General features: G+C 43.8%; 1 protein-coding gene across 1 annotated transcript in view; it reads left to right on the top strand.

The window, feature by feature from the left end:
* LOC116359657 (tumor necrosis factor alpha-induced protein 8-like protein 3) overlaps positions 1-16,772 on the top strand; it is a 59,919-nt gene extending 43,147 nt beyond the window's left edge. Inside the window, exon 2 of the mRNA XM_031812838.1 lies at positions 13,768-16,772. Coding sequence (XP_031668698.1) covers positions 13,768-14,330 — 563 coding nt within the window. The 3' untranslated portion in view covers positions 14,331-16,772. The remainder of the gene's footprint in view (positions 1-13,767) is intronic.
* The last annotated feature ends 448 nt before the right edge of the window (positions 16,773-17,220 follow it).

A 17,220-nucleotide genomic window follows, 5' to 3' on the forward strand; every position in this document is an offset into this window, starting at 1 on the left:
CTGCTGTGATGGCACACTGTGGTATTTCACCCAGTAGATATGGGAGTTTATCAAAAAAACTTTTTTTTTTTAAATTCTTTGTGGATCTGTGTAATCTGAGGGAAATATGTGTCTCTAATATGGTCATACATTGGGCAGGAGGTTAGGAAGTGCAGCTTAGTTTCCACCTCATTTTGTGGGCAGTGTGCACATAGCCTGTCTTTTCTTGAGAGCCAGGTCTGCCTACAGTGGCCTTTCTCAATAGCAAGGCTATGCTCACTGAGTCTGTACATAGTCAAAGCTGTCCTTAAGTTTGGGTTAGTCATAGTGGTCAGGTATTCTGCCACTGTGTACTCCTTGTTTAGGGCCAAATAGCATTCTAGTTTGCTCAATTTGTTGGTTAATTCTTTCCAATGTGTCAAGTAATTATCTTTTTGTTTTCTCATGATTTGGTTTGGTCTAATTGTGTTGCTGTCCTGTGGCTTTGTGGGGTGTGTGTGTGTTTGTGAACAGAGCCCCAGGACCAGCTTGCTTAGGAGACTCTTCTTCAGGTTAATCTCTCTGTAGGTGATGGCTTTGTTGTGGAAGGTTTGGGAATCGCTTCCTTTTAGGTGGTTATAGAATTTAACAGCTCTTTTCTGGATTTGGATCATTAGTGGGTATCGGCCTAATTCGGCTCTGCATGCATTATTTGGTGTTCTACATTGTACACAAAGGATATTTTTACAGAATTCTACATGCAGAGTCTCCATTTGGTGTTTGTCCCATTTGGTTGGTGAGCGGACCCCAGACCTCACAAACATAAATGGCAATGGGTTCCAAAACGGAGTATTTTTAGCCAGATCCTAATCGGTATGTCTTGCCATGTCTCTCAGATCGTTCACAGCTTTGTGGAAGTTACCTGTGGTGCTGATGTTTAGACCAAGGTATGTATCGTTTTTTTTGTGTGCTCTAGGCAACGGTGTCTAGATGGAATTTAAATTTGTGGTCCTGGCGACTGGACCTTTTTTGGAACACCATTATTTTGGTCTTACTGAGGTTTACTGTCAGGGACCAGGTCTGGCAGAATCTGTACAGAATATCTAGGTGCTGCTGTAGGCCCTCCTTGGTTGGTGACAGAAGCACCAGATCATCAGAAAACAGTAGACATTTGACTTCAGATTCTAGTAGGGTGAGGCCGGGTGCTGGAGACTTTTCTAGTGCCCTCGCCAATTCGTTGATATATATGTTGAAGAGGGTGGGGCTTAAGCTGCATCCCTGTCTCACCCCACGTCCCTGTGGGAAGAAATGTGTGTGTTTTTGCCTATTTTAACTGCACACTTGTGGTTTGTGTACATGGATTTTATAATGTTGTATGTTCTTCCTACAACACCACTTTCCATCAATTTGTTTCGAAGACCCTCATGCCAAATTGAGTCGAAGGCTTTTTTGAAATCAACAAAGCATGAGAAGACTTTGCCTTTGTTTTGGTTTGTTTGTTTGTCAATTAGGGTGTGCAGGGTGAATACGTGGTCTGTCGTAAGGTAATTTGGTTAAAAAGACAATTTGACCTTTGCTCAGTACATTGTTTTCACTAAGGAAATGTACGACTCTGCTGTTCATGATATAATGCAGAGGATTTTCCCAAGGTTGCTGTTGTCGCATATCCCTCTGTAGTTATTGGGGTCAAATTTGTCTCCACTTTTGTGGATTGTGGTGATCAGTCCTTGGTTCCAAATATTGGGGAAGATGCCAGAGCTAAGGATGATGTTAAAGAGTTTTAGTATAGTCAATTGGAATTTGTTGTCTGTATATTTAATCATTTCATTGAGGATACCATCAACACCACAGGCCTTTTTGTCCTGTAATTCATTCAAGGTAATTGGAGATTCCATAGGGTTCTGGTAGTCTTTAATAGTTATGTATATGTTTTTGCTGTTTGTTCTTTGTTATAGAGCCAAAAAGATTGGCGAAGTGGTTTACTCATACATCTCCATTTTGGATAGATAATTCTTCGTGTTGTTGTTTGTTTAGTGTTTTCCAATTTTCCCAGAAGTGGTTAGAGTCTATAGATTCTTCAATTACATTGAGCTGATTTCTTACGTGCTTCTTTTCTGACGTGCTGTTCCTTCTTTTTCCGTAGTGTATTTCTGTATTGTTTTAGTGATTCACCATAGTGAAGGAGTAGACTCTGGTCTCTCTCTGTCTCTCTCTGTCTCTCTCTGTCTCTCTCTGCCTCTCTCTGTCTCTCTACGTCTCTCTCTGTCTCTCTCTGTCTCTCTCTGCCTCTCTACGTCTCTCTACGTCTCTGTACGCCTCTCTCTGTCTCTCTCTGTCTCTCTCTGCCTCTCTCTGCCTCTCTCTCTCCATGTCTCTGTCTCTCTTACTCTGTCTGTCTCTATCTCTCTCTGTTTCTCTCTGTCTCTCTCTCTCTTTCTGTCTCTCTGTCTCTCTCTGTCTCTCTGTCTCTCTATCTCTCTCTGTCTCTCTCTGTCTCTCTGTCTCTCTCTGTCTCTCTGTCTCTCTGTCTCTCTCTGTCTCTCTGTCTTTCTCTCTCTGTCTCTCTCTGTCTCCCCCTCCCCCTCCCCCAGGCTGAATTCCTACTCAGGGAAACTAGAAAGAAGTCAAGAAGAAAAAAAGCCTCTTTAATCATAATGGTTGATATGTGGTGTGTAATTTGGTGCTGGGTGGGATGAAAATAAAACCCATTCACAGCTGTACTTTGCCCACGCCTCACGTGTGTGTGTTTTTGTGTGTTTGTGTGTTTGTGTGTTTGTGTGTTTGTGTGTTTGTGTGTATGCGTGTGTGTGGGGTGTATCGGTGATGTGTGTGTGAATATGCGCGTGTGTGTGTTTGTGTGTGTTTGTATGCATGTGTGTGTGTGTGTATTGGTGCGTGCGTGCGAGTGTTAGCTTGCTATACACATGCTATATGTTAGCTTGCTGGCATTCTCTGAGGAGAAGTCTGTTTCTAGTATGTTTCTAGTTTTCCTCTCCATTACAAGCCTATAGCTTCTGTTCTTCATACATGTGACACACATGTGATTTGCTTGTCGGTCATTTATATACTTATTTATGTATGTATTTATTCATGTATTTATGTATTCATTTATTTATTATTTCATTCATTCATCTATCTATCTATTTATCAGTGGTGGAAAAAGTACCGAATTGTCATACTTGAGTAAAAGTAAAGATACCTTAATAGAAAGTTACTCAAGTAAAAGTGAAAGTCACCCAGTAAAATACTTCTTGAGTAAAAGTCTGAAAGTATTTGGTTTAAAATGTACTTAGGTTTCAAAAGTAAATGTAATTGCTAAAATATATTTAAGTACCAAAAGTAAAAGTACAAACCATTTCAAATTCCTTATATTAAGCAAAGCAGACTGTACCATTTCTGTTTTTAAAATGTATGGATAGCCAGGGGCACACTCCAACACTCAGACATCATTTACAAAAGATGTCTTTGTTTTTAGTGAGTCCGCCAGACCTTAGGGAGTAGGGATGACCACGTGTTCTCTTGATAAGTGTGAGAATTTCACAATTTCCCTGTCTTGCTAAGCATTCAAAATATAACGAGTCATTTGGGTTGTCAGGGAAAATGTATGGAGTTAAATAGTACAATATTTTCTTTAGGAATGTAGTGAAGTAAAAGTAAAGTTCTCAAAAATATAAATACTAAAGTAAAGTACAAATACCCAAAATGACTTAAGTAGTACTTTCAAGTATTTTACTTAAGTACTTACACCACTGAAATATATTATTGTTCATTCTTCGTTCTTTAATTGTTTATTAATTAATTAATTTGTTTAGTCATAGGGACAGGAGTTTTCCATGTGAACTGGCCAGGAGGAAACTCCTGACCCAACTCTAAGTCCCTCACCATCCCCCTCAGTCTACCAGTCAGTCATGATCCTTCTCAATCTACCAGTCAGTCATTATCCCCCCTCAGTCTACCTGTCAGTCATTATCCCCCTTTTGTCTACCAGTCAGTCATTATCCTCATCTGTCTACCAGTCAGTCATTATCTCCCGCAGTCTACCTGTCAGTCATTATTCCGTCAGTCTATGAGTCAGTCATTATCCCCCTCAGTCTACCTGTCAGTCATTATCCCCCTCAGTCTACCTGTCAGTCATTATCCCCATCGGTCTACATGTCAGTCATTATCTCCCCCTCGGGTCTACCAGTCAGTCATTATCCTCATCGGTCTACCAGTCGGGTCATTATCTCCCACAGTATACCTGTCAGTTATTATCACAGTCAGTCTACCAGTCAGTCATTATCTCCCCCGGTCTACCAGTCAGTCATTATCCCCCTCAGTCTACCAGTCAGTCACTATCCCCTTCAGTTTACCAGTCAGTCATTATCCCCCTCAGTCTACCAGTCAGTCATTATCCCTGTCAGTCTACCAGTCCGTCATTATCCCCCTCAATCTACCAATCAGTCATTATCCCCTCAGTCTACCAGTCAGTCATTATCCCCCTCGGTCTACCAGTCAGTCATTATCCCCCTCAGTCCTACATGTCAGTCATTATCCCCTCTCAGTCTACCGGTTAGTCATTATCCTCCTCGGTGTACCAGGCAGTCATTATCTCCCACAGTCTACCTGCAGTCATGATCCTTCTCAGTCTGCCAGTCAGTCATTATCCCCTCAGCCTACCCGTCAGTCATTATCCCCTCAGTCTACCAGTCAGTCATTATCCTCATCGGTCTACCAGTCAGTCATTATCTCCCACAGTCTACCTGTCAGTCATTATCCCGTCAGTCTATGAGTCAGTCATTACCCCCCTCAGGTCTACCTGTCGGTCATTATCCCCCTCAGTCTACTAGTCAGTCATCATCCCCATCAGTCTACATGTCAGTCCATTATCCCCCCCGGTCTACCAGTCAGTCATTATCCTCATTGGGTCTACCAGTCAGTCATAATCTCCACAGTCTACCTGTCAGTCATTATCCCATCAGTCTACAAGTCATTCATTATCTCCCTCGGTCTACCAGTCAGTCCATTATCCCCCTCAGTCTACCAGTCAGTCACTATCCCCTTCAGTTTTACCAGTCAGTCATTATCCCCTCAGTCTACCAGTCAGTCATTATCCCCTTCAGTCTAACAGTCAGTCATTATCCCCCCTCAATCTACCAGTCAGTCATTATCCCCCCTCAGTCTACCAGTCAGTCATTATCCCCTCAGTCTACCAGTCAGTCATTATCCCCCTCGGTCTACCAGTTAGTCATTATCCCCTTCAGTCTACCTGTCAGTCATTATCCCTCCTCGGTCTACCAGTCAGTCATTATCCTCCTCGGTCTACCAGTCAGTCATTATCTCCCACAGTCTACCTGTCAGTCATTATCCTTCTCAGTCTACCAGTCAGTTATTATCCCCCTCAGTCTACCTGTCAGTCATTATCCCCCTCAGTCTACCAGTCAGTCATTATCCCCCCTCAGTCTCTCCAGTCAGTCATTATCCCCTCAGTCTACCAGTCAGTCATTATCCCCCTCAGTCTACCAGTCAGTCACTTTCCCCTCCGTCTACCAGTCAGTCAGACCACTGTAGTTTTACTGTACAGTCAATTTTCACAAAGTCTGCTGCCTCAGTTTGTATGATGGCAATTTACATATACTCTAGAATGTTATGCCGAGTGATCAGATGAATTGCAATTAATTGCAAAGTCCCTCTTTGCCATGCAAATTAACTGAACATTTCCACTGCATTTCAGCCCTGCCATAAAAGGGAACGGCTGGACATCATGTCAGTGATTCTCTTGTTAACACAGGTGTGTGTTGACGAGGACAAGGATGGAGATCACTCTGTCATGCTGATTGAGTTCAAATAACAGACCGGAAGCTTCAAATGGACGGTGGTGCTTGGAATCATTGTTCCTACTCTGTCAACCATGGTTACTTGCAAGGAAACACGTGCCGTCATCATTGCTTTGCACATAAACGGCTTCACAGGCAAGGATATTGCTGCCAGTAAGATTGCACCTGAATAAACATTTATCAGATCATCAAGAACTTCAACGAGAGGGGTTCAACTGTTGTGAAGAAGGCTTCAGGGCTCCCAAGAAAGTCCAGCAAGCGCCAGGACTGTCTCCTAAAGTTGATTCAGCTGCAGGATCGGGGCACCACCAGTACAGAGCTTGCGCAGGGATGGCAGCAGGGAAGTGTGAGTGCATCTGCACGCACAGTGAGGTGAAGACTTTTGGAGGATGGCCTGGTGTCAAGAAGGGCAGCAAAGAAGCCACTTCTCTCCAGGAAAAAACATCAGGGACAGACTGATATTCTGCAAAGGGGTACAGGCATTGTACTGCTGAGGACTGGGGGTAAAGTCATTTTCCTGATGAAACCTCTTTCTGATTGTTTGGGGCATCCGGAAAAAAGCTTGTCCGGAGAAGACAAGGTGAGCGCTACCATCAGTCTGTGTCATGCCAACAGTTAAGCATCCTGAGACCATTCATGTGTGGGGTTGCTTCTCAACCAAGGGAGTGGGCTCACTCACAATTTTGCCTAAGAACACAGCCATGAATAAAGAATGGTACCAACACATCCTCCGAGAGCAACTTCTCCCAACCATCCAGGAACAGTTTTGTGATGAACAATGCCCTTTCCAGCAAGATGGAGCACCTTGCCGTAAGGCAAAAGTGATAACTAAGTGGCTCGGGGAACAAAACATCGATATTTTGGGTCCATGGCCAGGAGGAAACTGCCCAGACCTTAATCCCATTGAGAACTTGTGGTCAATCCTCAAGAGGCGGGTGGACAGACAAAAACCACAAATTCTGACAAACTCCAAGCATTGATTATGCAGGAATGGGCTGCCAACAGTCAGGATGTTGCCCAGAAGTTAAATGACAGCATGCCAGGGTGTTTTGCAGAGGTCTTGAAAAAGAAGGGTCAACACTGCAAATATTGACTCTTTGTATCAACTTCATGTAAGTGTCAATAAAAGCCTTTGACACTTGTGAAATGCTTGTAATTATACTTCAGTATTCCATAGTAACATCTGACAAAATATCTAAAGACACTGAAGCAGCAGACTTTGAAAATGTATATTTGGTCATTCTCAAAACTTTTGACCACGACTGTAGTATGAAGGAGTGGAATGATTATCTAAAATAAGTGTTGTTTGACAAAAGAGAAAGTAGCCAGAGAAGTTTTTTTTTTAGTTAGAGAATGTAAGAGGTAAATGACGCAAAGCTATCAGCACTATTGTACTCCGTATGTGTGTGAGAATGTGTGTGTCGGCCATTTCAGACGGTTGATTACAGATAATTTACTGTCGTGGACATCCATTTAACCTTTACTGATCCAGGAAACTGATCCAGGAATTGATCCTCTTTAGACTCCCCTTTAATGCTACTGATATAATTGCTGCTGGTCTGACAAGCACAGTACAACTGTAGACCTATGTGACAAAGTGTATGAGTTTGACTCCTGTACTCTGAGTTACAGTATGTGTTCAATGTAAGAAGTGCTGACTACAGTATGGACTTAAAAGGAGGGTTAGTATTAAAGCATATCTTCTCTGTGTGTTTGGTCCTGATTCGTCCTTCTCTTTGACAACAGCTTTAAACAGAGAGACAGAGAGGATGTGTGTTGACTGGGTGGGCTATGGNAAATTTGACCTTTGCTCAGTACATTGTTTTCACTAAGGAAATGTACGACTCTGCTGTTCATGATATAATGCAGAGGATTTTCCCAAGGTTGCTGTTGTCGCATATCCCTCTGTAGTTATTGGGGTCAAATTTGTCTCCACTTTTGTGGATTGTGGTGATCAGTCCTTGGTTCCAAATATTGGGGAAGATGCCAGAGCTAAGGATGATGTTAAAGAGTTTTAGTATAGTCAATTGGAATTTGTTGTCTGTATATTTAATCATTTCATTGAGGATACCATCAACACCACAGGCCTTTTTGTCCTGTAATTCATTCAAGGTAATTGGAGATTCCATAGGGTTCTGGTAGTCTTTAATAGTTATGTATATGTTTTTGCTGTTTGTTCTTTGTTATAGAGCCAAAAAGATTGGCGAAGTGGTTTACTCATACATCTCCATTTTGGATAGATAATTCTTCGTGTTGTTGTTTGTTTAGTGTTTTCCAATTTTCCCAGAAGTGGTTAGAGTCTATAGATTCTTCAATTACATTGAGCTGATTTCTTACGTGCTTCTTTTCTGACGTGCTGTCCTTCTTTTTCCGTAGTGTATTTCTATTGTTTTAGTGATTCACCATAGTGAAGGAGTAGACTCTGGTCTCTCTCTGTCTCTCTCTGTCTCTCTCTGTCTCTCTCTGCCTCTCTCTGTCTCTCTACGTCTCTCTCTGTCTCTCTCTGTCTCTCTCTGCCTCTCTACGTCTCTCTACGTCTCTGTACGCCTCTCTCTGTCTCTCTCTGTCTCTCTCTGCCTCTCTCTGCCTCTCTCTCTCCATGTCTCTGTCTCTCTTACTCTGTCTGTCTCTATCTCTCTCTGTTTCTCTCTGTCTCTCTCTCTCTTTCTGTCTCTGTCTCTCTCTGTCTCTCTGTCTCTCTATCTCTCTCTGTCTCTCTCTGTCTCTCTGTCTCTCTCTCTCTCTGTCTCTCTGTCTCTCTGTCTCTCTGTCTCTCTGTCTTTCTCTCTCTGTCTCTCTCTGTCTCCCCCTCCCCCTCCCCCAGGCTGAATTCCTACTCAGGGAAACTAGAAAGAAGTCAAGAAGAAAAAAAGCCTCTTTAATCATAATGGTTGATATGTGGTGTGTAATTTGGTGCTGGGTGGGATGAAAATAAAACCCATTCACAGCTGTACTTTGCCCACGCCTCACGTGTGTGTGTTTTTGTGTGTTTGTGTGTTTGTGTGTGGTGGTTTGTGTGTTTGTGTGTATGCGTGTGTGTGGGTGTATCGGTGATTGTGTGTGAATATGCGCGTGTGTGTGTTTGTGTGTGTTTGTATGCATGTGTGTGTGTGTGTATTGGTGCGTGCGTGCGAGTGTTAGCTTGCTATACACATGCTATATGTTAGCTTGCTGGCATTTCTCTGAGGAGAAGTCTGTTTCTAGTATGTTTCTAGTTTTCCTCTCCATTACAAGCCTATAGCTTCTGTTCTTCATACATGTGACACACATGTGATTTGCTTTCGGTCATTTATATACTTATTTATGTATGTATTTATTCATGTATTTATGTATTCATTATTTATTATTTCATTCATTCATCTATCTATCTATTTATCAGTGGTGGAAAAAGTACCGAATTGTCATACTTGAGTAAAAGTAAAGATACCTTAATAGAAAGTTACTCAAGTAAAAGTGAAAGTCACCCAGTAAAATACTTCTTGAGTAAAAGTCTGAAAGTATTTGGTTTAAAATGTACTTAGGTTTCAAAAGTAAATGTAATTGCTAAAATATATTTAAGTACCAAAAGTAAAAGTACAAACCATTTCAAATTCCTTATATTAAGCAAAGCAGACTGTACCATTTTCTTGTTTTTAAAATGTATGGATAGCCAGGGGCACACTCCAACACTCAGACATCATTTACAAAAGATGTCTTTGTTTTTAGTGAGTCCGCCAGACCTTAGGGAGTAGGGATGACCACGTGTTCTCTTGATAAGTGTGAGAATTTCACAATTTTCCTGTCTTGCTAAGCATTCAAAATATAACGAGTCATTTGGGTTGTCAGGGAAAATGTATGGAGTAAAAAGTACAATATTTTCTTTAGGAATGTAGTGAAGTAAAAGTAAAAGTTCTCAAAAATATAAATACTAAAGTAAAGTACAAATACCCAAAATGACTTAAGTAGTACTTTCAAGTATTTTTACTTAAGTACTTTACACCACTGAAATATATTATTGTTCATTCTTTCGTTCTTTAATTTGTTTATTAATTAATTAATTTGTTTAGTCATAGGGACAGGAGTTTTCCATGTGAACTGGCCAGGAGAAACTCCTGACCCAACTCTAAGTCCCTCACCATCCCCCTCAGTCTACCAGTCAGTCATGATCCTTCTCAATCTACCAGTCAGTCATTATCCCCCTCAGTCTACCTGTCAGTCATTATCCCCCTTTGTCTACCAGTCAGTCATTATCCTCATCTGTCTACCAGTCAGTCATTATCTCCCGCAGTCTACCTGTCAGTCATTATTCCGTCAGTCTATGAGTCAGTCATTATCCCCCTCAGTCTACCTGTCAGTCATTATCCCCCTCAGTCTACCTGTCAGTCATTATCCCCATCGGTCTACATGTCAGTCATTATCCCCCTCGGTCTACCAGTCAGTCATTATCCTCATCGGTCTACCAGTCGGTCATTATCTCCCACAGTATACCTGTCAGTTATTATCACAGTCAGTCTACCAGTCAGTCATTATCTCCCCCGGTCTACCAGTCAGTCATTATCCCCCTCAGTCTACCAGTCAGTCACTATCCCCTTCAGTTTACCAGTCAGTCATTATCCCCCTCAGTCTACCAGTCAGTCATTATCCCTGTCAGTCTACCAGTCAGTCATTATCCCCCTCAATCTACCAATCAGTCATTATCCCCCTCAGTCTACCAGTCAGTCATTATCCCCCTCGGTCTACCAGTCAGTCATTATCCCCCTCAGTCTACATGTCAGTCATTATCCCCCTCAGTCTACCGGTTAGTCATTATCCTCCTCGGTGTACCAGGCAGTCATTATCTCCCACAGTCTACCTGCCAGTCATGATCCTTCTCAGTCTGCCAGTCAGTCATTATCCCCCTCAGCCTACCCGTCAGTCATTATCCCCCTCAGTCTACCAGTCAGTCATTATCCTCATCGGTCTACCAGTCAGTCATTATCTCCCACAGTCTACCTGTCAGTCATTATCCCCGTCAGTCTATGAGTCAGTCATTACCCCCCTCAGTCTACCTGTCGGTCATTATCCCCCTCAGTCTACTAGTCAGTCATCATCCCCATCAGTCTACATGTCAGTCATTATCCCCCCCGGTCTACCAGTCAGTCATTATCCTCATTGGTCTACCAGTCAGTCATAATCTCCCACAGTCTACCTGTCAGTCATTATCCCCATCAGTCTACAAGTCAGTCATTATCTCCCTCGGTCTACCAGTCAGTCATTATCCCCCTCAGTCTACCAGTCAGTCACTATCCCCTTCAGTTTACCAGTCAGTCATTATCCCCCTCAGTCTACCAGTCAGTCATTATCCCCTTCAGTCTAACAGTCAGTCATTATCCCCCTCAATCTACCAGTCAGTCATTATCCCCCTCAGTCTACCAGTCAGTCATTATCCCCCTCAGTCTACCAGTCAGTCATTATCCCCCTCGGTCTACCAGTTAGTCATTATCCCCTTCAGTCTACCTGTCAGTCATTATCCTCCTCGGTCTACCAGTCAGTCATTATCCTCCTCGGTCTACCAGTCAGTCATTATCTCCCACAGTCTACCTGTCAGTCATTATCCTTCTCAGTCTACCAGTCAGTTATTATCCCCCTCAGTCTACCTGTCAGTCATTATCCCCCTCAGTCTACCAGTCAGTCATTATCCCCCTCAGTCTCTCCAGTCAGTCATTATCCCCCTCAGTCTACCAGTCAGTCATTATCCCCCTCAGTCTACCAGTCAGTCACTTTCCCCCTCCGTCTACCAGTCAGTCAGACCACTGTAGTTTTACTGTACAGTCAATTTTCACAAAGTCTGCTGCCTCAGTTTGTATGATGGCAATTTACATATACTCTAGAATGTTATGCCGAGTGATCAGATGAATTGCAATTAATTGCAAAGTCCCTCTTTGCCATGCAAATTAACTGAACATTTCCACTGCATTTCAGCCCTGCCATAAAAGGAACGGCTGACATCATGTCAGTGATTCTCTTGTTAACACAGGTGTGTGTTGACGAGGACAAGGATGGAGATCACTCTGTCATGCTGATTGAGTTCAAATAACAGACCGGAAGCTTCAAATGGACGGTGGTGCTTGGAATCATTGTTCCTACTCTGTCAACCATGGTTACTTGCAAGGAAACACGTGCCGTCATCATTGCTTTGCACATAAACGGCTTCACAGGCAAGGATATTGCTGCCAGTAAGATTGCACCTGAATAAACCATTTATCAGATCATCAAGAACTTCAACGAGAGGGGTTCAACTGTTGTGAAGAAGGCTTCAGGGCTCCCAAGAAAGTCCAGCAAGCGCCAGGACTGTCTCCTAAAGTTGATTCAGCTGCAGGATCGGGGCACCACCAGTACAGAGCTTGCGCAGGGATGGCAGCAGGGAAGTGTGAGTGCATCTGCACGCACAGTGAGGTGAAGACTTTTGGAGGATGGCCTGGTGTCAAGAAGGGCAGCAAAGAAGCCACTTCTCTCCAGGAAAAACATCAGGGACAGACTGATATTCTGCAAAGGGTACAGGCATTGTACTGCTGAGGACTGGGGTAAAGTCATTTTCTCTGATGAAACCTCTTTCTGATTGTTTGGGGCATCCGGAAAAAAGCTTGTCCGGAGAAGACAAGGTGAGCGCTACCATCAGTCCTGTGTCATGCCAACAGTTAAGCATCCTGAGACCATTCATGTGTGGGGTTGCTTCTCAACCAAGGGAGTGGGCTCACTCACAATTTTGCCTAAGAACACAGCCATGAATAAAGAATGGTACCAACACATCCTCCGAGAGCAACTTCTCCCAACCATCCAGGAACAGTTTTGTGATGAACAATGCCTTTTCCAGCAAGATGGAGCACCTTGCCGTAAGGCAAAAGTGATAACTAAGTGGCTCGGGGAACAAAACATCGATATTTTGGGTCCATGGCCAGGAAACTGCCCAGACCTTAATCCCATTGAGAACTTGTGGTCAATCCTCAAGAGGCGGGTGGACAGACAAAAACCCACAAATTCTGACAAACTCCAAGCATTGATTATGCAGGAATGGGCTGCCAACAGTCAGGATGTTGCCCAGAAGTTAATTGACAGCATGCCAGGGTGTTTTGCAGAGGTCTTGAAAAAGAAGGGTCAACACTGCAAATATTGACTCTTTGTATCAACTTCATGTAAGTGTCAATAAAAGCCTTTGACACTTGTGAAATGCTTGTAATTATACTTCAGTATTCCATAGTAACATCTGACAAAAATATCTAAAGACACTGAAGCAGCAGACTTTGAAAATGTATATTTGTGTCATTCTCAAAACTTTTGACCACGACTGTAGTATGAAGGAGTGGAATGATTATCTAAAATAAGTGTTGTTTGACAAAAGAGAAAGTAGCCAGAGAAGTTGTTGTTTTTTTACGTTAGAGAATGTAAGAGGTAAATGACGCAAAGCTATCCAGACTATTGTACTCCGTATGTGTGTGAGAATGTGTGTGTCGGCCATTTCAGACGGTTTGATTTACAGATAATTTACTGTCGTGACATCATTTAACCTTTACTGATCCAGGAACTGATCCAGGAATTGATCCTCTTTAGACTTCCCTTTTAATGCTACTGATATAATTGCTGCTGGTCTGACAAGCACAGTACAACTGTAGACCTATGTGACAAAGTGTTATGAGTTTGACTCCTGTACTCTGAGTTTACAGTATGTGTTCAATGTAAGAAGTGCCTGACTACAGTATGACTTTAAAAGGAGGGTTAGTATAAAGCATATCTTCTCTGTGTGTTTGGTCCTGATTCGTCCTTCTCTTTGACAACAGCTTTAAACAGAGAGACAGAGAGGAATGTGTGTTTGACTGGGTGGGCTATGGAGCTAAACATTAACTCTCTCTCTCCTTCATCTACACCTCTCTCTATCTCTCCCCGACTCCCTCCCCTAACTCCTCCCCTCTCTCCCCCACCATCCTCTTCTCCCCATCTCTCTCTCTCCCCCCTTCTCCACCCTATCTCCCCCCTCCAGGCCAGGAGTGTTTCAACTCTCGCTCCCTGGCCCTCCAGGCACAGAAGAAGATCCTATCCAAGATGGCGACCGTGGCGGTGGCCAACCTCCTGACAGACGACGTCAGCAGTGAGATCCTGGACGAGCTGTACAAGGTCAGCCGGGAGTTCACCAAGAGTAAGAAGGAGGCCCACAAGATCGTCAAAGACGTCATCAAGATCGCCCTGAAGATCGGTATCCTGTACCGCAACCACCAGTTCAGCCCAGACGAACTGGACACGGTCGAACGCTTCAAGAAGAAGATGAACCAGGCAGCCATGACGGCGGTCAGCTTCTACGAGGTGGACTACACGTTCGACCACCGCATTCTGTCAGAGTTGCTGCTGGAATGCCGGGATCTTCTGCATGCACTGGTGGAGCAGCACCTGACCCTGCGGTCGCACACTCGCATCGACCACGTGTTCAACCACTTTGCCCATGGGGAGTTCCTGGCCGAACTGTACGGAGACGGAGAGGATTACAGACTGTACCTGAGGAAGATCTGCAACGGGATCAACAAACTGCTGGACGAGGGAACGCTTTAACCTCTGACCCCTGATCTCTCACCTCTCACCTGACATTTGACCTTGCTCCTCCCTTCCTATTACTCAATCTCCATGGTTGTGGCTCAATAATCCCCCCTTTCTCCTGAAGTGTGCACTTGTTCACTTCCCTTCATGGATTTGAAAGGAAATTATTGGTATATGGAACTTCCTTGTAGCCCATGCCTACACTAATCTAATATTTTTACATTTGTGGGGATTAGCAGATGAGTGCACACTTCAGGAAGAAGGAGAGATTATTGGGACACACTCCTCCTCTTCCTCTGGTCTCTCCACAGATCTGCTTTCCCTCCTCTCATTCCTTCTCTTTTTAAAAACCCTGATCTGTTCTGTTCTACCTTTTTCCTCCTGTTCTCCCACTTCCTCCTCTCTTTTCTCTCCTCCTCTCCTACTTCCTCCTCTCTTTTCTCTCCTCCTCGCCAACTTCCTCCTCTCTTTTCTCTCCTCCTCTCCCACTTCCTCCTCTCTTTTCTCTCCTCCTCTCCCACTTCCTCCTCTCTTTTCTCTCCTCCTCTCCTACTTCCTCCTCTCTTTTCTCTCCTCCTCTCCAACTTCCTCCTCTCTTTTCTCTCCTCCTCTCCAACTTCCTCCTCTCTTTTCTCTCCTCCTCTCCCACTTCCTCCTCTCTTTTCTCTCCTCCTCTCCCACTTCCTCCTCCCTTTTCTCTCCTCCTCTCCCACATCCTCCTCTCTTTTCTCTCCTGCCCGGATCTCTCTTTTATTCTACTGAGCTTCCTGGACAGGGATGTGCTTTAATCTTCCTCTCCTTGTTTCTCCCCTTATTCTCCTGCTCCTCTACTTTCCTCTCCTTGTTTCTCTCCTTATTCTCCTGCTCCTCTTCTTTCCACTCCTTGTTTCTCTCCTTATTCTCCTGCTCCTCTACTTTCCTCTCCTTGTTTCTCTCCTTATTCTCCTGCTCCTCTTCTTTCCTCTCCTTGTTTCACTCCTCATTTCTATGGAGTTTCCATGACGTTGATGAACTGTATGTATAATTCTAAGATATTTAACTGGTGTCACAACTCTGTTCTGTGAGGTGTTTTCTCTACATCCTTCTCCCTCACCCTCTCCCTCTCCCTCACCATCCCCAAAGTTGGTAAGAGTGTGGCGCTAGCAAATCCAAGGTAATTGGTTCACTTCCCACAAGGATCATACACACATATTAAAGACATATTTACTCGCGGACATTGTTCGGTTAGTGGCTTTGCATAAAAGCATCTGCTAAGTGACAGATATTATACCCTAATAGCATCTAGGAAGTCACATCAGGAGAGTGTGAAATGGGGGGTGGATCACCAGCTTAGCGTCTGATAGGCTATGACTGCGACTGGTCGTTCACATAGCAACGTAGCCCACATAAAACAACAAGACCCACGAGAGACCTGTGAATCAGAAGACTTCTTTCCCTCTTTGGCATTCAAGAAATCCAGAATCTGTGTTGATTACGTGATGGCAACATTATACATACTGTATTCTGTAGTGTTCGTACTTATAGCTTTACTGCTCTGAATCAAGGCCAAAAAGAATGATGATGTTTTGTAAATACACTGTTTGTTCTCTCTCCTTTTGTCATCATTACTGTGTGTGGGCGTCATGATGTCTTATATCAAGACCAGGAGTTTTTCCTGACCACGTGACCTTCATTACCAGGAAAAATTTCTGACCATATAGTACTGTATACTGTATACATCGTTAACCAATCACAGCCAACCGTTACCATTTCCTGCCAAATACTAAGCCTGGGATTCAATCTTCCACGCACTATAACAATCTTTGAAAGAAGGAGGCCCACAAGATGTTTACCATGAATACAATCTCCGGGAATGTCAGGGCAAATGCCTTTAAAAGCTGCATTGTTGGTTGTAGTACGCCGCGGATTGAGGCCAGGCCTAAATGAATCTTGCCGCTCTGATTGTTAAGGCCTTGATGATAACTCTGTCCCTATGGTGTTCTCTGCATTTTCCCTATAGAGCAGTGTTTTGTGTGTGTGTGTGTATGTGTGTCTGTGTGTATGTACACATTTTACTATACTTGAGAATACAAAAATAGTAAACCAACTCAAATTCAGGGAAGTTAGGAAATTTTGCCGGTCCTCACTTGCAAAAATGCTTTTAAGGCTAGGGATTAGGTTAAGGATTAGTGTTAGAATTAGGGTTAGGATTAGAGGTTAGAGGTTAGGTTTAGGGTTACGGTTAGGGTTAGAAGTTAGGATTAGGGGTTAAGGTTAGGGTTAAGGTAAGGATTAGGTTTAGCGTTAAGGAAAATGCGATTATGAATCAATTGTTGGTCCCCAAAAAGTCCTCACAAGTATAGTAAGACGTACAGTATGTGTGTGTGTGTGCTCGCGTGCGCATCATGTGTCTGTGTCTGTATCCTCTCTGCCAGGGTGTAACAAGTTCATCTTTTAATAAAGAGTCCTTATAAATCAGTGCTTGAAGTTTGATGCTTTGTTCAGTTACATTTTATGACCTCTCATCCTGCTCCCCTCCACCCATCCTCTCCTTTCCCATCTTCTCCCATCCTTTTATCCCCCTTCTCCCCTCCCCGCCTCCTCCTCCTCTCTTCACTCCTCTTTTCCCCTCCTATCTCTCCTTCCCTACCCTACCCTCCCCTCACCTCCTCCTCTCTTCACTCCTCTTTTCCCTCACATCTCTCCTTCCCTACCCTCCCCTCCACTCCCCTCACCTCCTCCTCCCCCTGTCTTCACTCCTCTTTTCCCCTCCTATCTCTCCTTCCCTATCCTCCCCTCCACTCCCCTCACCTCCTCCTCCTCCTCTCTTCACTCCTCTTTTCCCCTCCTATCTCTCCTTCCCTACCCTCCCCTCCACTCCCCTCACCTCCTCCTCCTCCTGTCTTCACTCCTCTTTTCCCCTCCT

The sequence above is a fragment of the Oncorhynchus kisutch genome, unplaced genomic scaffold, assembly GCF_002021735.2.
Source record: "Oncorhynchus kisutch isolate 150728-3 unplaced genomic scaffold, Okis_V2 Okis03b-Okis08b_hom, whole genome shotgun sequence".
Lineage (NCBI taxonomy): Eukaryota > Metazoa > Chordata > Actinopteri > Salmoniformes > Salmonidae > Oncorhynchus > Oncorhynchus kisutch.